The sequence below is a fragment of the Bacillus rossius genome (genome assembly GCF_032445375.1).
Source record: "Bacillus rossius redtenbacheri isolate Brsri chromosome 4 unlocalized genomic scaffold, Brsri_v3 Brsri_v3_scf4_1, whole genome shotgun sequence".
NCBI lineage: Eukaryota > Metazoa > Arthropoda > Insecta > Phasmatodea > Bacillidae > Bacillus > Bacillus rossius.
The window spans coordinates 8,803,662-8,829,961 of record NW_026962010.1 but is presented as its reverse complement, the minus strand read 5'-3'; the positions used below and the strand labels follow the sequence as shown (position 1 = coordinate 8,829,961).

The window sequence follows — 26,300 nt, the reverse complement described above, 5'->3', positions numbered from 1 at the left end:
TACTCGAATGTAGAGATGAGCGTACCCAAATTGAGTGTGGTATGGATGGCAAGACTGTTTTTTAGCACAACATTTTGTTTAACCGTATTTGAAAATGGCTTCTACAGAAGTGTGTAAAGCAGAGAAAGATGTTTTTGAGAAAATTGCGAATAATGACGCAAGTGGACTAAAAACTTTACTGCTGCAGAATGAAATAAAACCAGATATACTTGATGAAAATGGAATGACACCATTACAGCATGCAGCTTACAAAGGAAACACAGAAATAGCACAAATGCTTTTGGATCAGGTACATTACAAAGTGTTAACTTTTAACTTGTTTGTTAAAATAGCAAATTAGTTCAATGTTTCATTGCAGATGTTTTATTACGTTTTGATCATTAATGAATTGTATCTGAATCTATAGTTGTGTGAGTGTACATAACCTTAACAGTTCGGTTGTGAATGAGCTAGTGTTTGGAATGAAGCCCTTTTCCCTCAATAGAGAACTTTTCCCAGCTACGCTATTTCTGTAAGTCAATTATGTAAAAGTTCCGTATTCAATTATCCAAGTTATCCCTTCATCTTGATGGTATGGTCCTGTGTACATAGATCAATGGTCCTGGTACATGATTCTTGCTGTTTCAATTTAGTATGTCGAAAGACCCTGGACACAAAAAAAACCTGTGATATAACAATGAATCGCAAAATGTATACAAAAAAGAAAATTTCCACAAGACCTGACATAATTTGTTTAGATTGTGATTTTCGTCCTTTTTTTACATCCAGGATCTTTCGACGTACTAAATTAAAACAGAAAATGCAAAGGACTATGCTTTAGTTGTGTAACTGAAACGGTTTTCCACGAGAGATTGTCCTGATTGTTGCCGTACTATTGTTACTTGATACTAGCTGGAACTTGATTCTGTGGTTCTCCAGAGAACCTTGGGTATGTAGCATAGTAGAGGCTGTTTCTAAAAAACTGGGGTTTTTAATATAAGTATGGTACAGCCATGGTCAAGATTGGTTTCTACCTTTATTTTTTTTCCATTTGAAGTGAATATCAAACATCATTCACTTGAAATGGAAAACGCAATTAGGATGGAAAACTATTTTGGACTTAGCCGTAACATTTTGACATTGTAGTTCCTGTCTTTTTTAAAACATTCTTGGATATGCTATATTCCCAAGGATCTCTGTAGAACCACAGGATAAAGTTGCAGCTAGTCTCAAGATAGCAACAGGCAGCAATAACACTCAGGGCAATCTCTCATGGTAAACAGTTTAAGCTACGAATTTAAAGCACAACACAAATTTACATCATTATAGTTGCATTGGAGATAATATTAACATCGCTAAATATTTAAGTCTATCGGACCAATATACTTTAATAATCTATACCAATATTATAAAGCTGAAGAGTTTGTTTGTTTGAACGCGCTAATCTCAGGAACCACTGGTCCGATTTGAAAAACTCTTTCAGTGTTGGATAGTACATTTATCGAGGAAGGCTATAATAGGCTATATTATATTATCAGTAACATTAGGGATCCTTACTAAAAGTCCAATTTAGAATCAAATGTATTTGAGAGGGTTAGATACAACATGCAGTACACGTACAAAGTGTGTGTTGACAATGCCCCGGCGCTAGAAGTTTATTTCCTATTGCCTATTAACATTGTTGCCACACACTAGATGCCTTATCATTCTTAATTTTCCCATACAAGTAAAAAACACCCGTGTGATATTAACAACGAAGCAATCTGTACCCTCATAAGAGTTCAATTAGTATTTAAATACTTTTTATCACTTTAAATCGCAAACCTAAACTATTGTTTTTTTTTTCCTCTCTGTGTTTAATTAGTTTTTTTTTCTTTTACTAGAATTATTTTTATTATTTTTAATTAATTTTCATTTTTCGGACCATCAATAATTCTCCTCTCCCGTTACAATTCTGACAAGAACTTGTATCTGTATATATATATGTGTGTGTATGTGTGTATATATAAGCAAAATACCACTCACTGACTCACTCATCACGAGATCTCTAAAACTATACACCCCATTGACTTGAAATTTAGCATAGTTACTCATTTTGTGATGTAGACGCTCACTAAGAACGGATTCTGCGGAAATCCAATCCCAAGGGGAGTTTCGGGGGCGTAATATATCAAAATTTCCAGTTTTTGGGAGGAAATCACCATGGCAACGGCTGTTGCTTTGTTGATGCTTCATTCGTCTCTATGGCAACTACATAGTCGTTAGTGCAGTACTCATCACCGTTGAAATTTTGTGGGTACTTTAAATATCAAAAATTGCCCTTTTTTTCAAGTATATATATTTTACAGACTTGAAACTTCACAGTAATGTTCATTATGTTATGCAGGATGACATGTTCCGAAAATTAGATCCCATGGGACCAGGCAACAGTGAGTACTTTGTCTGCATGAGAACAGGATTTTGCTTTGTTCATGCCTTCTGCGTCTCCATGGCAACGGGCATTGCACGGCAGTGGCGTACCCACAAGGAGGGGCATGTATAATGAGCGGCGCAAGAGTTATCTGCCTGTAGACTGCCGTAGCGAAGTACGGGTACATCAGTTGTACGTTGCGTGCACGAGTCGGGAAACCATCGGTGCTATTCATTTTCTCTCTGGTACATTATACAGCATTGTAATAAATTTTCACAGAATTTTTTTTTTATTTACCATTACTGTAAATGGGAGATGTGGCTTAATTTTTTTCCATTAGTATAGCCGTGCGAAGCCGGGTCGGGCAGCTAGAAATTCTTAAAGATACTAGCCGTATTCTAAATTTTAAAAAAAATCTTACTAAATTGTACCACTGACCACACCACTAATAATTCGTTTAAACGTAATAATACAACTTCTAGTATGGCCACTCTTCATATTTCACTTATCCCATCAGAAATAAATGTAATAGTGTTTCAAAATACCAGTACAGGTTATTCTTTGATTTTAAAACTTATGTACAAAAGTTGTGATATTCAACATTTACCTTTATCTATTCATTTACATACTATTGGTCTCATTTGAGTGTAGTCTGGGATATAGAACAAGTTGAGTTAATAAGTTACATGTGTAATACATGTATGTCGTTTTCTTCAAGCACAATATAATTAGCTTAACATTTATATTTATAACTCTTGGTTACCCAAACAGTTTGTAAGATAGTAGGCCTAATCATAAAATAATACATTTTTATTGCCTACGTTTATGTACTAGTCAATCATAGTTAACTTTGGCTGATTTTTTTTTTGTAAAAAAGGGAAGGATGATTTGTGCTAAATGACAAGTGTTCATAAACTGACAATATATAGGCCTAGTTCTGTTGTTAATATGTAATGTGTTTATTGAGTACAGTAACTGGTTTTAAAACTAGATCTGCATTCAAGAATCTGACAAAATCACTAATCGGGTATGACCATGGTTTTGAACTGGCCATGATTAAAGACTTTTCACTGTGGTTATTTTTATTTATTTATTTATTTTTATTTTTTTTTGTATATGTACCAGTTAAGTACATGTGTTATTTGATTGGTGCACATCCCAAAAGATGACATACTTGCTGCCTGATGCTGGCCGCAAGGTAAATTTGGGTCTTTCTGACTATAGCATCACAGTATAGCAAATTATATATCTAATAATAGGAAGCAGCATAGCATAGCTTAGGATCATCCCATAGTAGTAATTTTGTTTAAGTCCTACAGATGCAAGTTGACGTCTATAAGACTCTTGTCAGGTCACTGCCTTGCATGTAATACGTCTGTATTACTTATTTAAAATTATATTGTGTGCAATGTGAAGTATAAAATTATTTAAAGTAACAGCTGTGATATAATATGATATTGTACCAGTACCAGTAATATTTTGGAAGTTTATCCAACTTTTTATTTCTTTTAATTTTTATTTTTATTTAAAGTTGACAAAGTGTGCATTTGTTGATGGAAATCATTCCTTTTCATCGCTGGATTAAAGTTGTATTGTTCAAATTTCCTGTGTAGAGTTACTTCAAGGGCATTGTGTGTGTATTAAACAGCCTGGCGACATACAAACCGACCCTGGGTTGCAGGGAGCAGACGTGAACTCGGGAAGTCACGACCACGGCTACACTGCTCTGCACTTTGCAGCGCTCTCGGGCAACGCCGAGCTGTGCCAACTGCTGTTGATGGCCGGAGCCAAGAAGGATGCCGTCAACTCCGTCAATCGCACAGCAGCACAGATGGCGGGCTTTGTGGGTATGTGACGTGATTGTTATCACATTTGGTTGCAGTTTGTGAATATGGAATATTTAAACGTAATATCACGGGTTGAGGGTTCAAACCTTGCACCACAACCTGTTACATACAAAACTAAGAGTCTTTTAGTAGACTGTTCATTAAAAATATATATATATATATTAAACCATTGGTTTAGACCATGGTTTAAACCATTGTGGTATAAATCAGTCAACCCTGTTTTTGACACCTCGTTAGTGGGCATGTGCGAAGCTTTGATAGTACAATCAAGGTTATATATATATATTTTTTTTTAATATTTGATAACACTTTGAAACAATATGAACCATATACAATAAAACAAAGCTTCGTATCATTATCATCTTAATGTTGCACGTGCAATTTATTTTCTGTTAAGTTGGGAAGATTGACTTCCTGCACAAGCGTGGTGCCATAATCAATTAATCTGAAGTGTTAAGTAACTTATTTGCAGCATTGTGTAGCCTACAGTGAATTTTCTTAATTTTTTTTCTGACTAAAATTCAATTGGATAAAGAGGCAGAGGGATTATCATAAGTGAAAGATATATACTATATAGTAAAAAAAAATTTTGTAATATGTTATTTTTCACCAACACCAACCATTAGATCAAGGAGCTAGACAAAATGTGGGTTTAATGACAAAGGGGATTCAACTGTCTTGGAAGGCGCAGTGTAAATCCCATTCAAAGTAATTGTAAACCATATAAATATTTCTAAACCTTTTTACTGAAACCGTTTTTGATACAATCAATCCTTACTGCAAGGGATTACCAAATATCAGGTCAAAGAACAAAAAAAAAAAATATCAGTGCTTCCTTAGGTGACACAATAGAAAGCTCATTCAGTATTTTTGTTAATCTTATTAAGTATTACCATAATCTTTTGTCGAAACCTTTTATTTTTTCGATAACTGATCTTCCCATATATGATATAACAGCTATGGCTATACTAAAGTTTGCTTTTTATATATATTTACACATATACACACTTAAGAGTGCCTGTTTACTTGCTATTCCTTTCTCACTATGTCTTTAAAACTGATCGCTCGTTTATGACACAAATACACGTACTTGGGTTCCTCTAAAAGTCCGTCGTTTATTGAAGCCTTAATATGTTCCAAATTCTAGCCTTTAACTCCATGAATTTCTCATTTCATAGGTGGCTTAATTGTGCTCATGCCTAGTGTAGTTAAATGGGTGGTCATTTTAATGTTGTTAGGGATTGGCATTAAATATAAGCTATCAAAAATATAAATAAACTGGCATTCTATAATATTTTTAAATAACCGAACCAAAGTGTATTAGTACAATCCCTATACATCCCAGTTAATAAACATGCAACAAATTCACTGTTTATATGAATTTTAAGGGGTATTTTGCCTTGTTAGATTAAGACTAATCAGAATGTCTACCAAGAAAAGTTGAAAACAAAACACATCTTTACACTCAAAATTACATGGAAAATACAAATGGCTTGAAAAAGTTACCTGGATCGACATAATAAACAAATTAAATTACAATTAAAAAAATTAATTGTTGTTGACTGCTCTTTATATTAATTTTGATTTAGCTGAGAAAATTTTGTTAAATTTTTTCTCTGATTGTGTGAAATCATGGTGCAATTTTATCTGGGGATGAAAGCTTTTTTTAAGTTCATATAACCATGAAATGCCACATGTTGGACTAGAATTATGATACTGTTTTGTTTGAGATACGACTATTGAGTGTAATGTGGATGTTTTTAGGAAATCACAATTGTGTTGCTGTCATCAACAACCATGTGCCGAAAGCAGACATAGAATACTTCACCGTCCCTCGTGGGATATTGGAGAAGGAGCCAAAACTGCCACCAGCACTTGCTACGCCTCTCCATAAATTTGTGATGCAGGTGGGAGTTTGGATTGTCAACAAGTTTATTTTTGCTTTGACTGTGAAAACACTTGGTTATTTCAGTGCTTCTCTAAATAAAGTCCCTTCTTGTGCATGTGACAAGCATACGTTCACATCTCAATGTATACTTAGTACATTCGTATTTGTACTAATGTAAGCTTACTTTGTTTTTTTAGTTCACATAAATTTAGTTAATGCCTTTAAAAGCATCAGTTGTCACATATGTATACTCATCTGTTCAGTCTGTGCACCATCTGAAGAAAATAAAAGATATGGATAACTTGAGGTTGAAATGGAGATTATGTTGGTTCCATCTGTGTAGTCCATAAGTGGATTGGGGTTAGAGTATCCTTAAGGGGCTGAGCCCTTCCCCTTTGGGTCACCGATTTTGGCATCCCTTCTCTCAATTGTTTTCTAGAAATAGCCAACTGAAAAAGAGGCAAAAACAGTATACCCTCTAGTGTTGCACCCAGAACCGTTAAGGTAGCGTGGGCTATTGGTTAGAGCGTCTCATTGCAATGCTGGTGACTCAGGTTCAGTAACCAGTATGGATACTTTATTTTTTATAGATTTTTATTAATTACGTGTAATTTATATTTATTTGTTATAAATACATTAAATAAATATTGATTTACTACATTACAGACCATGAGTATGAAATTTTATGCATTGTAATTTTTTCCTTGTAGGTTTTTTAAAACGGAAATTTATCTGAAAGTTCTCTGCATCAATGCCCTTAATATATTACAAGAACAATGGGACAGCTTTGCATGAAGATGCCATCAAAATACATTCATTAATTCTTCGTAAATTATGTGCTCCAAAGATTACTATTAACATGTTAAAATACTCTTGGTATGCTGCAAAATTGATAGAACCATTAGTCACTTTCCAAAATGTTAATTAAATTTACTTCCCTCTGTCTTTGTTAAAAAAAGTTCATACAACATTGTCACATTTATAGAGTGTGCATGGTGTGAACAGAACACATTTTTTACATGTTTTACATGTTTTTATTATAAATATTGCCCACAAATGTGCACTAAAACTGTATAAAATGACAGTGACAGTGATTTGTAAGTAATGTCACACTTTGTTGTGTGTTTGAAAAATACATTATGTGCATTTAATAACAGCATTTGCTTTTTCATATTAACTGCCTGCAATAAATAAATACAAATTTTCATGTAATCAATGAAAAATCTGTAAAAATTTAAATAAAGTATGCATACTGGTATCAAACCCAATTGGCCAGCGTGTTAGTCAGATTCTTTAACCACTCACTGGTTCACGCTGCCTTAGCAGTTCTGAGAGTAACGATACAGAAATCATCAGTTGTGCCTCGTATTTTTATCAGCATTTCTCGAGAACTCTTGAGAGTTGGATTTTCTCCTTTACAGGATAGATTGCTATTGGGAAGTACTTTACTCTCACAAAGGGACGTCAAAATCGGCAACCCAAAATTTTGCGACCTCTCTGTGTTAGTTCAAGGAAATGAGTGTACATAAGTGTTTAAGGGCCGGTTTTATGACCCCCAGCTAAATCTTCAGGTTAGCTAGCCCTCAGGTTAGGCTAGCCTCCGGTTAACGAAAGAGGGGTGTATTATGACCCATACTTAGCCTGCGGTTGGCTAACCGGAACCTGACGAAGCATGTGGTGTAATAATGGGTGTGTTGGTAATGAAATAAACCAGAATTTGGTAACTTTTGTTGCGACAGAGTTTTTTTTCTGGTAGAATGTTAGTCAGCTGTTTGTTTGTATTGTGATTCGGAATGTTTACAGCTGCAGTAAAGAAATATGCCGCGAACTTTATCTTGCAACAGATATAATTAAATTAACCAAAAACTACTTCGACGTCAAACCTGCTTTGTATTAAACCATAAAATTACAATTTACGATTCAAAACTGTGTGTTTTCAACTTAACTCTTGTATTGAAACTCATGATTTTGTTAGGTTATACGTATATTAAGCCAAAACTAACTATGTAATTCTATACAAACAAATAAATACATTTTTGCTAGAGAACACTTATTTCTTTCATAAATTTATTTCATAATCAAATAATATAGACCCTGTTTCGGGAAAATACTTGTAGATTTTCATTTCACTGGTGTAGGTTTCATTTTTGTACTAATAGTTTCGTATCACGTATCCAAATTAATCCGATCCTGATGGAATTAGTTTGTGGTATAGGATGCTTGCTGTTTTAATTTAGTAGGTCGAGAGATCCTAGACATATTCACTGGGGAAATAATTATGATTGTAAAATGTATACGAAAGAAATAGATTTTTACAAGACCTGACATAATTTGTTTGTATCGTGATATGTTAGGTATTTTGTGTTATGTACAGGATTTTTCAACATTCTAAATTAAAACAGCAAGTATAATGTAAAACAAGACCAACATATATAAAGGGTCATGCCGATAGAATCAAGGGATAAACTTGGATATGGGAAACAGAATAATTGGGTAACATTTATTTTCACATTCAATTGTATTCATTGAATTAGAACCACGTCTGAAGTCGTATGAAGTGTATTTCATTCCCGGCATATGTCCACTGTATTACGAATAAAAATTCACAAATACAACTTCCACAAAAACACACATTTTATAGGTAATAATAACCCTCATTTTGCAATTTTAAAATGCACTAATTTACACATATTCTTAAGCAGGAACATTTAAGTTTATATACATTGCATACGTTTATGTACTTCGTGATCAATTAAAGTCAAATAATAATACACGACTCGACGAGAATCGAAAAGCGTGAATACACTTTCATGTAATTTTTAATAAAACTTTGACGAATACGGCAAAGCATTTTATATTTAGTAATAAATTATTCCATCGCATCCTGCAAATATTCAATAGAATTCCTCAAATAGTCATCATCACTATCAACAACTAACCTCGCCTGATACATCGCCATTTTATTTTCTGTCGCTTAGCCTCCGGTTAAGCAGCTAGCGGCCGGTTCATCCACCCGCTAGGTTAGCCGGGACTTAACTGGAAGGTAGACGTTAACTGGGAGTCATAAAACCGAAATAAGAGCTAGCCTGCAGTTAAATTTTAGCCTGAGGTTTAACCGGGGGTCATAAAACCGGCCCTAAGTATAAATGGTGAATATTTTCTGTAGAATGGAGAAGACAGTTTTGATAGTGTTTTATGATTGTGTTCAATAGTTTTTTTTTTGTTAGTGTTTTGAAAGTTGGCACCTTTGTAACTACAGTAGAACCCTGTTATAATGTTTTTCAAGGGAGCACAAGAAAAAAACATTATAAGCAGGAAAACGTATAAGCAGGAAATCTCAATTTAGCTCTTAACAATGTTCGAGATTTGTACCAATGGACTCACCAAGCTATGTAAACAACTTTAATGTTAAAACCAAAGATAGTACCTATACTTGATACATGAATTTTCTGAAACAAGCCAACAATTTTTCAACTTCATCATGTTCCCTGGTTAAATTTTGTTTGTCTTTAAAGATACACTGCCACATTTTTTGTCAAATTATCTCACGATTCATGATGACAACATTAAGAGTAAGAACGTCTACTCCTTCGCCACCTGAAAATGTTTAATTTTGGGATTCCTACGTATGAATGAAAAAAAAAATTATTTGTAAGCAATAGAAAACACTTTTAGTTATGCCCTCGCTCAATGGTTGGCAACTTAAATATCGCAGGACTATGTACGTGCATCTGAATACCCACTGGAATGGCAAGGAAGAGAAGAGTTGACTAAGGGTGCCAACTGACACGTAACTATGAACACTGTGTACCTTCAGTATATTGCATAAAATTGTATTTTAACAAACTTCATGTATTGTATGGCAGTGGTTGTAAACATAAACATACATAAAGGTAACTTTTTATAAGTGTTGGAATAATTTGGTTTTAAAACATTTTTTCCCCATTTATTGAATGTTAGAAAGCAAACATTATAAGCAGGAAATTACACTTATTATGAACGTTATATGCAGGAAATAAATACATTGTCCTTATAGGGGAAATATTGGGACTTTAAAAATATGACATTATAAGCAGGAAAACATTATATGCAGGAACATTATAACAGGGTTCTACTGTATTTATTATGCTGGTTGCAAGTAGTTGGATCTTGAGACTAGGTGTTGCAAATGCGTTGACAGGTAAACATGCACCCGGTGCGGATAGCGTTGAACCTGCAGAAGTTGCCGAGCCTGTGCGGGAGCCTGGACAGAGTGCAGAAGGTACTGCAGCTGATGAGCGAGCGGGAGATGAAGAGCGGCCCACGCACCAACGAGGTGATGGCGTTCAAGTTCCACTACTTGTCGTTCGTGGTGGCGGAGGTGGCGAGCTGCGCCAAGCGGCAGCAGGCGCTGCAGGAGCGCAAGTCGCAGGCGCAGTCTGCTGAGAAGGACGGCGAAGAGAAACGCTCGGATCCGGTCGAGCTGTTTGTCAGGAAGATGTTGAAGAGCAGTCGTGCCGACCCTTCTGCGACGCCAGAGTTCCAGGTAAAGGCATTTGCCCGTGGCTGTTCAGGCAAGTTCTGGCCTTCACATGATACTCTGTGAAACTTAATGACAAATACTCTGTTTGCTGGTTCTTTAAAAAAAATTACTTTATTTTTACAAATCTTGAAGCTTTCAATTATCTTACACAAAAGTAATTTTGATGATTCTAAAATCATGCAAAAGTTTACTTTGAGGTTGTAGAAATGCGATGATTTAAAATATGGTATTATGGGAGATGGTACCTAGTATATTTTCAAAATCATATTAAAAGAAAATGTATAAAAAAAATCTTCTCATACTTGAGTGATGGTGGTCACAGTTTAGTCAATTGTAAGAACCCAATCTTCAGCCCTCCCTACTTGTTAAATGGTTTAGTTAACAATTTATTATTAGTGATGGGCCGAGACTCGAAAATTCGAGTCGAGTCGAGCAAGTAGCATCGGCTCGGCTCGGCATTCGAGTTTATTTTACTCGACGGGGCGAAACTCGAAAGGAAATTCGGGTAAAACTCGATGATAATATATAATAAAATTGAATTACAATAAATTCTTAATATCTCCTTACGTGACTTCGGCCGACACTAAAAATTACGTACGTAAGACCGAAACACGTACTTACAAACAATGACGACAATCGGCTATATTATTTATATTTTAGTTTTACATATTGCCAACTTAACAGGTGTGACCACATATCAAAGAAGACGAACACATTTTTAAACAAAACACAAATTAAATTTTATAATCATAATATCGGCAGAAATATTACTTTTTTTTTTTAGTAAATCCATGCTACAATCGGCGCAACGTTACAATAATAAATTAACTGTAGCGTTATATTTGTGCGCATGTTTGCGACTGATACGCCACCAATCACGAAATGGCATTTAAAAAAACTTTGCTCCACTAATTTTACGAAGTATAGGTTGGCGAACATGAATTTTTTTCCCGTGTTTGTTTTCAATATAACGTTCGGCGAGATTGCGTTTTGTATAATTGTTTGCTATTCAAGTTAAGTGGCAAGTTAAAATTAATTATGAAGTATAAAGTATTTTATAAAGTGTAACTATTCAATACAAATACAAAAGCATGTATTGGTTGGAAGTGCCAGCTTGCGATTGGCCGGCAACGTAACGGCGTTAGTGTTGTAGCAATAATCTTTAAATGTATTATATTTGTTATGGGAACGTTAAGTGAAAGTTTTCAAAAATGTTCTAATGATTGTGTGAAACTTACCCTAACCTTTGCGTCAACAAGCCTAAATTATATTCAATGTTTTTTATTGACTCGTGAATGCTACAGGTCGCAGCTAACTCGTTCTGTTCAAAATAAGGTAAATATGTAGTTGAGCTGTATTTGCGGAGAAAAAAATGTTAAAAATCTGAAAATACTTTTATTATATGCTCTTTAAATTCCTCTTTTCATTAAAGCCGGTGTATATAAGAAATTCCAAATACTTTAGGAGATATCGAATTGTTTAATTTTCACAGTTGGGCGATATTTGTTAAATAAAATTTAAAAATTCCGAAAATACTTTTATTCTATGCTCTATACCTCAATTATTAAATTGTATTATATCAGTTAAGGATTTAACCTAAATGAATTATTTGTATTAATACTTGTATTTTAAATATAATATTTGATTAAGTGGGCCATGATATAACAAGACAACCATCTAAGGACTCTTAGCAATAAAGTGCAAATATTCAAGCTCGACTTAAGTGTCAAAGATTCATATAAAAATTCAGACTCAAATCGACTCGACTTGAATTTATGATCTACAAACTCGACTCGAATCGACTCGAACTAATTATTGTAAAATTCGACTCGACTCGACTTAAAAATTTGCAGGTTCGTACATCTCTATTTATTATGGAATCTCATCACATTCAGAACTTTGGTTATATTTTCGGATATAATTTAAATAGCAGCTTTATATTTATTTTGAGAAATATTTGTGTGTTTGCCATACGTACATTAAATAATCATTATTTACATTATTTCATGCTGTTTAAGTTATTCTGATGATTTGTTTTGCTTTATATTGGATAAGCCCCTTGTAGTTATTTTTTACCTGTTTGTGTATTTACGTTTTAATGTGCCTTAACATATAAAAGCATTGCTTGTTTTGCTACTAGTGTAGTGGGTAACTCTCCCATCATAAATTTAATAACGCCCAACTACAAAGAAGAACTTTATTTTCACCACATGTTTCACAGCTTCTTCCAAATCACCGTTACAAGCCTCTCTCTCCCTCCAAAGACAAAGTTACATATCCTTCCGGTCAATATTTGCACTTACTTCACCCAAACATACACTTCAAAGTAACATAAGTTTAACAAAAAAAAAAATACAAGATTTTAAACCACAAATTTGTTTACTTTACCATTATTTAACAGCTTACAATAACTTCTGGCAACCTATAAGGAAATAGTTCCGGCACAATATGGCGGCAGCCTACAGCAATCTTCTCCCATATAAAGTGAGACGTCACTTGGCCAATCACAGCTAACTAGGTCACACCACAGCACTTTCAAACACCTCTTGGCGCCAGCTGGATGGCCCTTCCTTACTCCTTCTTCCCCAACACCCGGCTTAAACTTAAATTTATAAATCATCTCTGCCAGAAATCACCAACAGAAACAAAGGAGTTATAGAAAAACATTTAAGTACCTAATGCAGAGACAAATATTTCAACACGAAACATAACACAAGAATAAATATTTGTCATCTTCTCAAAACCCCACGTTAAAGCATCAATGTTAGGGTAGGTCAGTGCCTAACCTCTTTACACTACGCAAATTATTTTACAAACTTATCAGATAAGAAAACAAATTTTGTATTTTAAAGAATTTTTTGTGGGCATATTTAATTGCTGATTTATACTGTCACGTCTCACTTTCGGGGGGTTGGGGGGGGGGGGGGGGGGGTGTTCTACTCTTAACAGTGTAACTGAGATAAATAATAAAATCTTTGACTAGTCATAGAGCGTCACGGCACTAGAATCATTTTAGTAGGTTTATCCTTTTACAAGAACTGAAAAATCAGGATACTGAGAAGAATAAGATAACCCTAAAAACAATAGAACACATAACATTTATCAAGAAAATTAATAGTTATCATATAAAAAATTAGGTGAAACCTTCCATTTCCTCTACAATAAATAATTACATACAAATAAATAAATAAATAAACACAGTCAAGCTTTCCTTTCAACAGGAGAGGAAAATACTCCTAAACAAAGTTAACCCAATAATAAAAGGAATAAGCCGCTTGGTCGCTGTAAAGTAAACCAGGAGTTATTATGATTACATTATTCTAACCACAAACTTTTTTAATTTAGTCTTATAAGTTTCCATCCCACCTAGTGATTCCAAATGTCATTAGTTATTCCGCAACTTCAGTATTAAAATTAAGAAGAATATTCACTAGCTAGAAAAAGACTTTAATAATTACTCAGTTTAGTTCGATAACGTCATCATAAACATGTAAGAAAAGGGTCGTGATACAAACGAATTACAGAGTTTATAATGGAAAATAAAAGAAAACTTTACTTCTGACCTCATTAAAGTTTAGTAAAACATTGTTCAAAAATTATTTAAGAGCAACTACCACGCCAAAAGTGAATTTTAAAGTTAACTACGAAGAAACATAAGTTGCGGAAGACTAAGACCCAGGCATCATCCAGACCTTACTCCTACGATGCACGGCCGGGCAGCATAACAGCCTTTCACAGGATTACAGCCACGAGGAAACATTTCACATCCCTTTTAACCAAATTACTTGGCCCCAAAACCCCTACGGGAAAAACATCCTGACTGGAAGTTTTCCTGTGTTTTCCCAACGCGTAAAGTTACTAAAGCAAGCCGGCCACGCACTGTGATGTCCACGTAGTCTGAAAACTGGCCGCTAGATTGCGACACTCGCTGCGCACGGCGACCGCGCACAATCTACGCTCTCAGCTGGCCTCAAAAGAACGGTAAACGAGCCTGCACCGAATTTCTCCAGACTCACAGCACAACAACGCGTCAGCTGGCCTGGCTGAAACGCGGTCACGCCTGCGTCCCCAGATGAATACGTGCAAGACTCACACTCTCCCAGCCCCGCGGAGACCCAAATAACATCTAAGCTCTAAGGTGTTACAACATCTGCGCTTGAGGGAAACCAAGTCCCGAACTAGAGAAAAGATTTAAATTTTGTTTCCTACAAAAAAAATTAATAAATTAATGATATAGATTTTTAACCACGTGACAATACTGTGTGTTGTAGAGAAACCTCAGGAACAGACTTATATTTAAATACACAAACACACAGAAAACAGCCTAAATCAGCTGGTGTCAAATGTTAATGAATACGCAGCACACAGAATTCCTTTCTCTACTCACCCAAAGAGACCGTAGGTGAGAAGGCTGTCATTATTAATGGATCTCTTGCCAGACAGGTACTGAGACAGGAGGTTCTACAGAGCAGATAAAAGGTTTTTACTATGTAGTGGATAGTGGTGGGTTAATACATAGTGGATGGTAGAACTACATAGCGGGAAGAATTAGAAAAATTTCATGGTACAGACGAACAGTGGGCTGACAAAGAGACCGTGAGACAGTTGCAACAAGATCATTTCTGGACAAAATCACCGCAATAGTGAGCTTTGCATATGCGCAGTAATTTTGGCAAAGGATTGGACACCAAAATTCATTCCCTAAAATTAATGGAAAGACGCTGACCCATCTAAGGGTTAGGGAGTGGTTATTTGCACCAGAAGTATGGTTAGGTGTAGCATATTCAACATCTAAACCCGTATTTTTGTGTTTTGGAACACTCTGTTTACAGATAATCTGGTCAACACAGCAATACTGTTTGTGCCTGATAGTGATAGCGTGAGCAGATTTCAGTTCCCGAAACATCACAACTATTTAGTCGTAGGACGCCTGTTGTGTTTGGCTTTCTGTCGTGAATGTAGAATGTGTATTCCAGATAATGGGTTTGCTTTCATTGTTTGGTTCGTCTGTCACTGTGTTGTCCTAGGTGGTTATTTATATTTACTGTTCGTTTTGCAATTATCTTGTTGTCAGCCAACATTTGTCTGGGCTGTGATATTGTTTTGGCTAGTTCCTTCCATGATATTCTCTGTGTTGTCTATGCATTTAACATTTGATATCAGCTGATTTTGGCTTGTGTTTGTGTATTTATCTGTTTTGTCTGATATTTATGTTTCTCTCTGATGTACAGTGTAAACCAGCGATGGCGTGTGTCTATAAATGTTTTGAATCAGTCTTCCCCATAGAGAGAACCATCCAAAATACACATTTTGAGATGCGTTTTAAACAGTATGTTTGCTACATTTTGGATTTGCTACAAGTTGGATTGAAACATTAGACTTTCCTTATGTAGGTGTCCGCTGAATTAGAATTATTATAAAAACCACAGTTAAGAAAATTCATAGGTGGTCTGTGTAGCTTGAACATTTTGCTTGGCTTGTGTACAATCACGTACTTCGACTGACTGCGTGTAGCTGTCCATGCGCTATTTTTTCTCATGCAATGCACTTGGTCTGACAAGTGTTACCGTAGTTACCGCCTTTTAAGATTAGGATATTACGAAGTCTGAAGAGCTTATAGATGCTGTTCGTCTTGTTATGGTACAGGTTGTCTGATGTGATGGTACTCTTGGCGCTGTTGCATGAAGTCCGCGCACCCACTAGTACATACTTGTGTTTCTGTTACGTGAAGGTTGATGAGAAAAAGTTGTTTTTTATAATGAATTGACTAGATTGAGCCCGTGTTTTACTCTTTGTATCCCCGTAACCTCTGCAAGTTGATGTTCTGTATCTGTCATGCTGTAATCTGTGATGTGGTCTCTTTTGCTACGCTGCAGAATTTAAGGGTACGGTACTTATGCTAAACAGATCTCCAGCCTTTTGGTTGTGGGTAAAACTGCCGGGGCTGGACCTTCTGCGAGGGTGCAGTGGTTTCTCCCCAGCCTCCCTGCCCGAACATCACGACAGTGGACTGTCTAGTCTAAGACTCTTATCTGGGAGCTAGCTAAACAAAAGCAGCAATTTTTTTATAGCTCTCTTCTTTTATAATCTACTCATAAGATGTCCTGTCGAAAATTTTCACTTTATGTGAATAAGCAAGGTAGTGCTACTGCCATTCTCTATACCTAGTGGCCTCAACTCTAATATAAATGCAAATTTATTTTACAGTTTTAAATGATGTAAGAAACTATGATATTACGTATTTCCGCGATTTAAGTATTTTTTTTCCGTATGATATTAAATTTCAAAGATTTATTTTTAAAACTTGCTCTTCTGTTCGTGTTACAGTATAATTTGGCCGGCAGCGGACGGCTTGAAGCTGGAGCGCGGGCGTCTTGTTGCAGGAGAGCTTCATGCGGGAGTGCGTGCGGGAGTTCCCGTTCCGGGAGTGCACCGTCTTCCGGCAGATGGTGTCCACGCTGGCGCAGAAGGACTCCCCGCCGGCGGTGAGCGTCGTGTCGGGCGTCATCAGCGGGCAGCGGGCGTCGGCGGAGCAGGACCAGGCGGCGTGCTGCTTCGCCTGCGGGCAGGAGGGGGCCCCCAAGAAGTGCAGCAAGTGCCGCGCGGTGCAGTACTGCGACCGCGAGTGCCAGCGCCTGCACTGGTTCGTGCACAAGAAGGTGTGCGCGCGGCCCTCGGGCAAGGCCGCCGCCTGCCCCTCCCCCCTGCCCTCGCTCCAGAGCCTCGAGGTGAAGTGAGACTGATCCTTCCGCTGCACAGCACGGTGGCTCTATTTTTACATCACCTTGTTTTTTGCATTTTGAACAGGATGTCTAATGGTCATCAAAACAATCAATAGGGATGTGCGAGTACCCGATATTTTCGGGTACGGTTCGAATCCACAATTACCCGAACCCGGAATCGTTGTAAGTACATGGATTCGAACAGTATTACGATTATTCACAAAAGTTATAAATTAATTTAATACGGCTCAAAAATACTAGCAGTGAAAAATAAAATTAGGCTACTATTACGTAAGTATTTATAATATGATGTATCAAAAAAAGATATGTAAATTAAATAATTAACACAGTGTCATTAAAAGAATTTCGAGAGCTTAAACTATAATTACGAATTTCGTCGTATAGCTAACTATAAACTAAAAACAATTACATACCTACAAGAAACAAACGTATTGCTATTTATTGGAGAAAAAAATGTTTCGTTTGCTGAAACGTTTATAAAACTGAGATTTCCCTGTGGCGTGCAGTTTATTACGATTGAGTTGGAGAATCGAATATGTTTTGGTTTTCATATTTTAAAGTATTATTAATTAATTTTATATAATTATAAACATTTCAATCTCAGTCTAATAAATAATTGCCAGTAGTTACAGTTAGAAAAAAGAAAATACACATTATTTTTAAATTAATCAGTTAATTTTATTTTTCTGTGCTTAGTATTCGGAATCGGATTCATATCTTAAATATTGCCAGGGATTCGAATCGGATTCGAACCGAACTGAAAATCAAGGATTCGCACATCCCTAACAATCAAGAAACCAAAAATTTTCACAGTTCGTCATTACTGAATTGTTCTTCATACACTTGTTAATTTAATCAACGTTAAGAAATTTGGATGTTTTAAAATTTGACTTAAAGTTGCATCTCTTTTGTGATGCACTTAGGGCCGGTTTTATGACCCCCGGCAAAAGTTCCGGCTAAAATTTAACCGCAGGCTAGCTCTTATTTCGGTTTTCTGACTCCCTGTTAACGTCTACCTTCCAGTTAAAGTTCCGGCTAACCTAGCGGTTGGATGAACCGGCCGCTAGCTGCTTAACCGGAGGCTAAGCAACAGAAAATAAAATGGCGATGTATCAGGCGAGATTAGTTGTTGATAGTGATGATGACTATTTGAGGAATTATATTGAATATTTGCAGGATGCGATGGAATATTTTATTACTAAATATAAAATGCTTCGCCGTATTCGTCAAAGTTTTATTAAAAATTACATGACATGAAAGTGTAGTCACGCTTTTCTATTCTCGTCGAGTCGTGTATTATTATTTGACTTTAATTGATCACGAAGTACATAAACGTATGCAATGTATATAAACTTAAACTATATATCCTGCTTAAGAATATGTGTAAATAAGTGAATTTTAAAATTGCAAAACGAGGGTTATTATTACCTATAAAATGCGTGTTTTCGTGGAAGTTGTATCTGTGAGTTTTTATTCATAATACAGTGGACATATGCCGGGAATGAAATGCACTTCATACGACTTCAGACGTGGTTATAATTCAATGAATACAATTGAATGTGAAAATAAATGTTAACCCAATTATCCCTTCCCTATCTTACAAACCTTTAGGTACTTATTATCTACCTGCCACGCAAGTGCCAAACGAAAACAGCACTGGAATTATTCTGTTTCCCGTATCCAAGTTTATCCCTTGATCCTATCGGCATGACCCTTTATATGTTGGTCTTGTTTTACATTAGACGTGCTGTTTTAATTTAGAATGTTGAAAAATCCTGTACATAACTTAAAATACCTAACATATCACGATACAAACAAATTATGTCAGGTCTTGTAAAAATGTATTTCTTTCGTATACATTTTACAATCATAATTATTTCCCCAGTGAATATATCTAGGATCTCTCGACCTACTAAATTAAAACAGCAAGCATCCTATACCACAAACTAATTCCATCAGGATCTGATTAATTTGGATACGTGATACGAAACTATTAGTACAAAAATGAAACCTACACCAGTGAAATGAAAATCGACAAGTATTTTCCCGAAACAGGGTCTATAATTTTTGATTATGAAATAAATTTATGAAAGAAATAAGTGTTCTCTAGCAAAAATGTATTTATTTGTTTGTATAGAATTACATCGTTAGTTTTGGCTTAATATATAACCTAACAAAATCATGAGTTTCAATACAAGAGTAAAGTTGAAAACACACAGTTTTGAATCGTAAATTGTAATTTTATGGTTTAATACAAAGCAGGTTTGACGTCGAAGTAGTTTTTGGTTAATTTAATTATATCTGTTGCAAGATAAAGTTCGCGGCATATTTCTTTACTGCAGCTGTAAACTTCCAAATCACAATACAAACAAACAGCTGACTAACATTCTACCAGAAAAAAAAACTGTCTCGCAACAAAAGTGACCAAATTCTTGTTTATTTCATTACCAACACGCCCATTATTACACCACATGCTTCGTCAGGTTCCGGTTAGCCAACCGCAGCCTAAGTATGGGTCATAATCTCATAATACACCCCTCGTTCATTAACCGGAGGCTAGCCTAACCTGAAGGCTAGCTAACCTGAAGATTTAGCCGGAGGTCATAATACCGGCCCTTAGGGTTACTTCAGAACTGCTATAAAAAAAATTAAAATAAAAATTTGATCCAACATATTGTAGCAAGCACAAATAACTGCAGTTGAAAATAACCTTGTGAAAAGAAACCAATTGTTTTGCTAAGGGGTGAATGTAAAATCATTTGGCATATAATTTTTACATTGATCTCAGTTGTTTAGTATGAAAATACAAATACATACATATATGGAAAGGTCAGAAACAAGATGCTAATTTATATTTTGCAGTCCATTAGACATCATGTTGAAGCAGGATGTTTGCAAACACACACTAAATATTTATGGAAGTAATTCCTTATGAATATTGAGGTAGAGTTTAACATTTAGCTGTCTAGCTCAATTTCTGCAGGTGATATTTGCTCTTGAAAATTAGTTTATTTATTTATTATGAAAATGGTATTTGTGAATAAATCACGTAAACAGTTTGAACTGCTGTTCAATAATCAAGGTTTTGTTCCGTGAAGTTGTGAACCCTTCTAACAATTTTTTATAATTATAGGAGAGGGGCACTTTTTTATTTCATTTTGTATTATTTTGTTCTGAATTGTTGAAATTGATGACCTAACAAACTAAACACCCCCTCTTGTTGCAGCTGCCTAGGAAATGCAGTTTCTGTATGTAACGACTTCCATTGCATGTACCTATGTCACTCTGGCGTAGTCTTCACACAATTATTTTCAAATGTCGTTATAAGCTTAGAAATACCTATTAAGGAATGCCTTTCACAGCCCTAAACACTGAATATTTCCAGATATTGATGCTAGCATTCCTGAATTAGTACAAGAGTTAGGAAATATACCGTGTTTTCTCGCATAATCGTCGCACATTTTATTCTAAAATCAAGTTTGAAAAGTAAGGATGCAACAATTATGCGGTTTTTTTTTTTTTTTTTTTTAACAAAAGTTATTCATAAAAAAACCTTCATGGAAATTACGTTTATTTAAAAAAAAAAAAAAAAAAAGGTGGAGTATACAAGAGCATGCCAAACAATTTATATTAATAATTCATTAAACAAAAATTTTCTTCAACTTTAAACAGAAAACCCAAACTGTAATGCGAAAACACAAGCCACTTGAATCTGCAACGTGAACTAATGTCGTAGTACACGCATGCTACGAAAAAATGTGGGCCATCAAATGTAGTTAACTCGACAGAGAGAGCGCGCTGCATGCAATCTGCGAGATATCGATATTCGACTACGTGCGCGCGCTCTATACGGGAAGCAACATAATCAAATATAAATGATGCAACTCGCACTGGCTACACGTTCATAAGCGGTACACCGCGGCGACGCAGACGATCAGATAAAAATGTAACATTTAAAAACGTCTTTAAAAGAAAATTTACATGTCAGACAACTTCGTATTTCTGTTAATTAAATAAGTAAGTGGTAATGTCCGAATAAATATTAAATTTCTACTTCAAAATACGTAGTTTTATACGGAAAAGATATCTACACCGGTACACCGCGGCGACGCAGACGATCAGATAAAGATAATAACGTTTAAAAACATCTTTAATAGATAATTTACACGTCGGACAACTTTGTATTTCTGTTAATTAAATAAGTAAGTGTTAATTTTCGAATAAATATTAGATTTCTACTTTAAAATACATCGTTTTATACGGAAAAGATACCTACAGTACACAAAGCGCCCGGCATCTAGTAGCGGGACCAAAAACATAATTCGATGTTTAAGCGAGAAGTTTTTTTATCCCAATTTTGACGGCCAAAAATATAGGTGCGACGGTTACGCGCATGCGACGATTATGCGATAAAAGAGGGTAAGACAAATAAAATGCTGCATATGGGAGAGAGGGAAATTACATAATAAAGATACCGAAACAGCAGGCCTAGACCCAGCTTCTAATTTTGGGAAGGGTTTATGCAGGGCCGAAGTGAAGGGAAGGATCTCCAGGAATCAGGCACCAAGCACCAGGTTGAGCTTCAGAATATGTTTCATACTAGTCTGGTAATAAAATCCTTTTAGAAACCTAACAAGTTATCCAGTATGAGCATATCACATTTACAGTTATGGTCTCTGTAACAAAAAAAAAATATATATATATATATATATTTTTTTTTTTTTTTAATTGTGGGGTTTGAAAAATTGTACATTTATTAATAGGGAGGGAGCCTCCCCCCTTCCCCCTTCACTCCTGCGGGCCCTGCGTTTCTCTTGGCGGCCCTGGGCATATGACCGAAGGCTTTAGGGTAAATTTGGAATACCTTCCAGCTAATGGGAAGTCCAAAGTCTTCAAAATATTGCCTAAAAGGTTATTTTAAGGCATTTCTGAAATCTTGAAATATCAGAACTATGGAGTATATTGTTTTTCTATCGCTAGTGTGGGAGTTACGAACAGGAAGGGCGATTGCTCCCATAGTACCACCGTAACACTGCTACTGTCAAACAGTTAAGGTTTTGTATTGCTAGTTTATTTGAAGCTGTGTTTTTAATTAGTTCCACCCCTACTTTCCCAACCAAATATTAGTGTAAAATGTTTGACATTTCGTTATCTTGCTGGTACTTGTGGCAAGCTCTTCGCCTAATGCAGCCTGCTGTATGCTGCGAATTCCCGCCAAATAAACCGCAGAATTCTCATGTAACTGCTGCAAACCACAAATTTCAACATTAGGAATGTTTTGGTACGTTAAGCAATAGATGTGGATCAACTCCATAAAATAACCATAACACAATTTTGAATGCAAAAAGGTTTTTATAGGGTAAAGATAGTTGTACAAAGGAACATTATCTGCAGTATTGCTGTTAGATTTCAAATATATTTTTTTAACATTTGGCACAAATACTATTCCTGAAACTGGAGTTTCAAAGACAAATAGTATTATGTCATCTTTAGGAATTGAGCGAGGCTCTGAGAGTATTACATAAACTCTACATCAGTATCCATGGGAAACCACCACCCAAAGTTTTTAAAATTGGGTTTACAAACCAGCTGTTGTATAAACATTTTGCAACATTTGTTTAGTTTTTAAAATTATGAAATGGAGGTTAATGTACTTGTTTGGAAAATGGAACTGTGGTTTTTGTAATAGTTGTAGTGGAAATTAAAAACTATGCTGGAGATGTTCGTGAGTTGGACTATAAGTAATAGCAAATCTGGTTTGTATGTTTTCTCTTCTCTGGTTGCAGCATAATAAGTGGACAGTATGTAAAGGACAGCACTTAAATATTTTACAAGGAGTATCATAGAATATTGCTGCAGTAGACTGTACAAATAATTGTAGTGTAAAACGTGTACTTTTTTAGTTATATTTGTGAGTAGATGTGGACTAACGTATTTCTGAGAGTTGTTTAAATGTAGTGTTTCATTAGTGGTATGTATTCTCTGAGTTTTGATACTAACAGTTAATGGTCTAATTTGTACTAATTTGTCATTTTCATGAAACCTGCCAATTACTGCATATTTATACTGTTCATAGCTTCATGTAGTCGGGAATGAAAATATAAAAACTATAAACTTTTAACTGACAAGTAACTTGCCATAATCAAGAAAAGTTCACACATGATTTTATTAATTTTTTTCTTTGTTCAGTATTTGGCAGTATAATTTTTTTTTTCAATGGGTATTCTTGTGTAAATGATGTTGTCATAACGATCTCCTGAACAAAATAATGCAATGTTGCGTGGTTTATAGTATGGTTAGTTAGAAGTTTTGTGACTTGGGTAAATCAGAACAAATTTTCCTTTCAAAAGTGCACACACAAACATTCAAGCAGTTCATGAATGCAGCAGTATTTTTTAGTTGTACCAAGCAGTGAGTTCACGAGCTTAGCTGCAAGCCATCCGGCTCACTTAAGCCCAATCGGCGGCGTGCTGCTGAAAGAGGCAACACGTCAGTCAGTACGCCTTCCCTCCAGCACAATGGGCCCACAGTCTTCCTCCTATCAGACCTTACTGGCCCATTCCATTCCATTCCATTCCTTTAACTTGCTTGATATTTATGTTTCTGTCTTTTATGTGAAGGTCTTCCAGGAAAATAAGGGATAATGTGTTTGTGGCCATAAAGTTGTTCGTTTAGTTGCAGCATGAAAGTAAATTCCTATTTATTATGATTTTTAAAATAAGTTATGCCCCTGAGTAGTGGGAAGCAAAAATTAAGTCGAAACTATGTCAGGTAAAAATGGAAATAAATAATTCAGGAAGTGAAAAAAACAGAGAAGTAGCATGAAAAATTACTGTTCTTTTTTTTTTTTTTTTTTTTAATTACTGATTTTTATTAATTTAATACATAAATAAGTTAGTGTGGAAGACAAAATAAAATAATAATACAAATTTGTGATGCTTAGCAATTTGACATGAATTTTCTTAATTTGAATTGAGATGGGCCAGTTTACTTGAAAACCAATTTTTATCCGAACAGCTTATCCAAAAAAAGAAATATCTGTTTTGATTTTGAGTTATTCTGATTTACATACAGCATATAAATACTTTATAACAGCCAGAATTGGTGGTATTAAGTTAAAATTTATATTTATGCAAGAATTCTATGTACTAATATAAATACATATGATTCGTCAAAAGTTCAACTAAAGATTGCAGGGTGAAGGAAAATTGAGCATGTATTACTCTTGATGCTGTTACATTTTTATCATTCCATGCAGTACATATTTGGTCAGATTCAAGATTAAAAACTATAGGCCCAGCTTCTGGTAAGGGATGACTTACACTACATAAACAAGTTTACTCATAAATTATGGCATATAATTGGAAAAACATCAGTATACAGTGGTATTTTATATTTTTAGGATTTCTCGATGCAGTGAAAATCATTTATGCTTATATTTTGTTGGTTGGTCAGTTATATTTTAAATGAATGTTCAAACGATCAATAATTGGTAGTCCTAGTTACTATTACTTTTCTAAATATCACAAACATAAAATTTTACTAAAGCCTGTTGTGAATGCTGGATAATTTCTGTCATATATTAAATGGCAGGGAGGTTATTTTAAAAATATGCAAGAAAACTTTTAAATTACAATTCATTTGTTTAGAACAATTAAAATGCTGTTATGTAACTGCTGTTATTGAAAAAACTTATTTATTTTGACAGTTTTTCTTGAAGGCAAAACCTAGAGCTTGAATGTTTGTGTTAAAAAATTTGATAAACATTAACAAGTAAATTTTTCTTCAAAAGGAACTGTTTTGTATAATTTTGTATAGTGCATGATTGACCAAAGCCATTTATATTTGCTCATTTTTCTTGATGTTGTAGGTTTTAAATTGTTTGTAATATTTGATACGTTGTAATTATTCATTAGTCTGTTTTGTGTTTTTAATGTATCAGGTGTCCACATTCGGGAGAATCGGGAAGTTGGAATTGGTAAGGGAAAGTCTGGGCTTTTACTTGTAATACTGGCAGTCATGGAAATTCCCACAGTGGTAGTAATTAGTACGGGCTGAAAAAATTAGCATCTATTTTAGTATATATTTTTTTATAAAGTGGCATCTATTATTGTGAAGTTAGCATTTTGTTTTAAACATAATATTTACATACATTTTGTACAAACATTTTGAAAATTTTCTAAAGAAATACATAGCATTTATGTGGCATTTTATAAAGGATATTTTTACAAAAAAATGACATTTCAAATTAATTTATTTTAAAAAATAATAATTTCTTTAGAAAATTAGTTAAAATAGGATTTATCTTTATAATTAGCAAAAAAAAATATCTTCTATTGTGTAATCAACAAAAACAATAAATCATTAATAGTATGATGCTAATATTCTGAACCCCTAGTAATTTGAGGGTAAAATGCCATTCTCCTATCTGCCTTCACCTAGACTGTGAGAGTCTTTTTGAGATGGTGGTGTATTATTATTTTTTTATTTTATATTAGTATTATGCACACTATTATATGATGTATTCAAGGTTCTATTCAAATGTTAATTTTTGTTATATAATTCCAAGCCATTTTTGAAGGCTGAATTTGTATTATTTTTTCAGGAAATAGCAAAATAGGTAAATTATTTTTTTGAAAAATAGTTCGAAAATTTAAAGTTTGGTCAGGGAAAAGTCAGGGAAATTTTATTGCAGATTTGTGTGGACATACTGTATGCTATTTTGTAGTGATTAATTTTGTCATTAGTGTATTTTTATAATTCATCAGTGAGTTCTGCTGTACATTTGATATTTTCTCTAACTTTTGTGTGGTTTCTAGTCTTTTATGTAAAAATTGTGTCATTTTTTTTTTAATTGTTAGCACATGTAACTTAGTTTATTATGCAAGTGAAATAAAATACCCACCTTGGT

General features: G+C 34.8%; 1 protein-coding gene across 2 annotated transcripts; it reads left to right on the top strand.

Moving 5' to 3' along the window:
* Positions 1-26,300, top strand: LOC134541486 (ankyrin repeat and MYND domain-containing protein 2). 2 transcript variants are annotated; one of them, XM_063384977.1, is made up of 5 exons: positions 1-289; positions 4,038-4,236; positions 6,001-6,143; positions 10,305-10,649; positions 17,030-26,300. In XM_063384977.1, the coding sequence occupies exons 1-5, from the start codon at positions 95-97 to the stop codon at positions 17,381-17,383; spliced, it is 1,236 nt and encodes a 411-aa protein (XP_063241047.1). In that variant the 5' UTR covers positions 1-94; the 3' UTR covers positions 17,384-26,300. The 2 variants fall into 2 exon arrangements, with proteins under 2 accessions (XP_063241047.1, XP_063241048.1); XM_063384978.1 differs by having other exon boundaries at positions 5-289; positions 4,071-4,236.

Coding starts and splice junctions, on each gene's coding strand:
- LOC134541486 (XM_063384977.1), top strand. CDS start 95: ATGGCTTCTACAGAAGTGTGTAAAGCAGAGAAAGATGTTTTTGAGAAA. Junction 290..4,037: donor CACAAATGCTTTTGGATCAG/GTACATTACAAA, acceptor TGTATTAAACAG/CCTGGCGACATACAAACCGA. Junction 10,650..17,029: donor CTGCGACGCCAGAGTTCCAG/GTAAAGGCATTT, acceptor GTCTTGTTGCAG/GAGAGCTTCATGCGGGAGTG.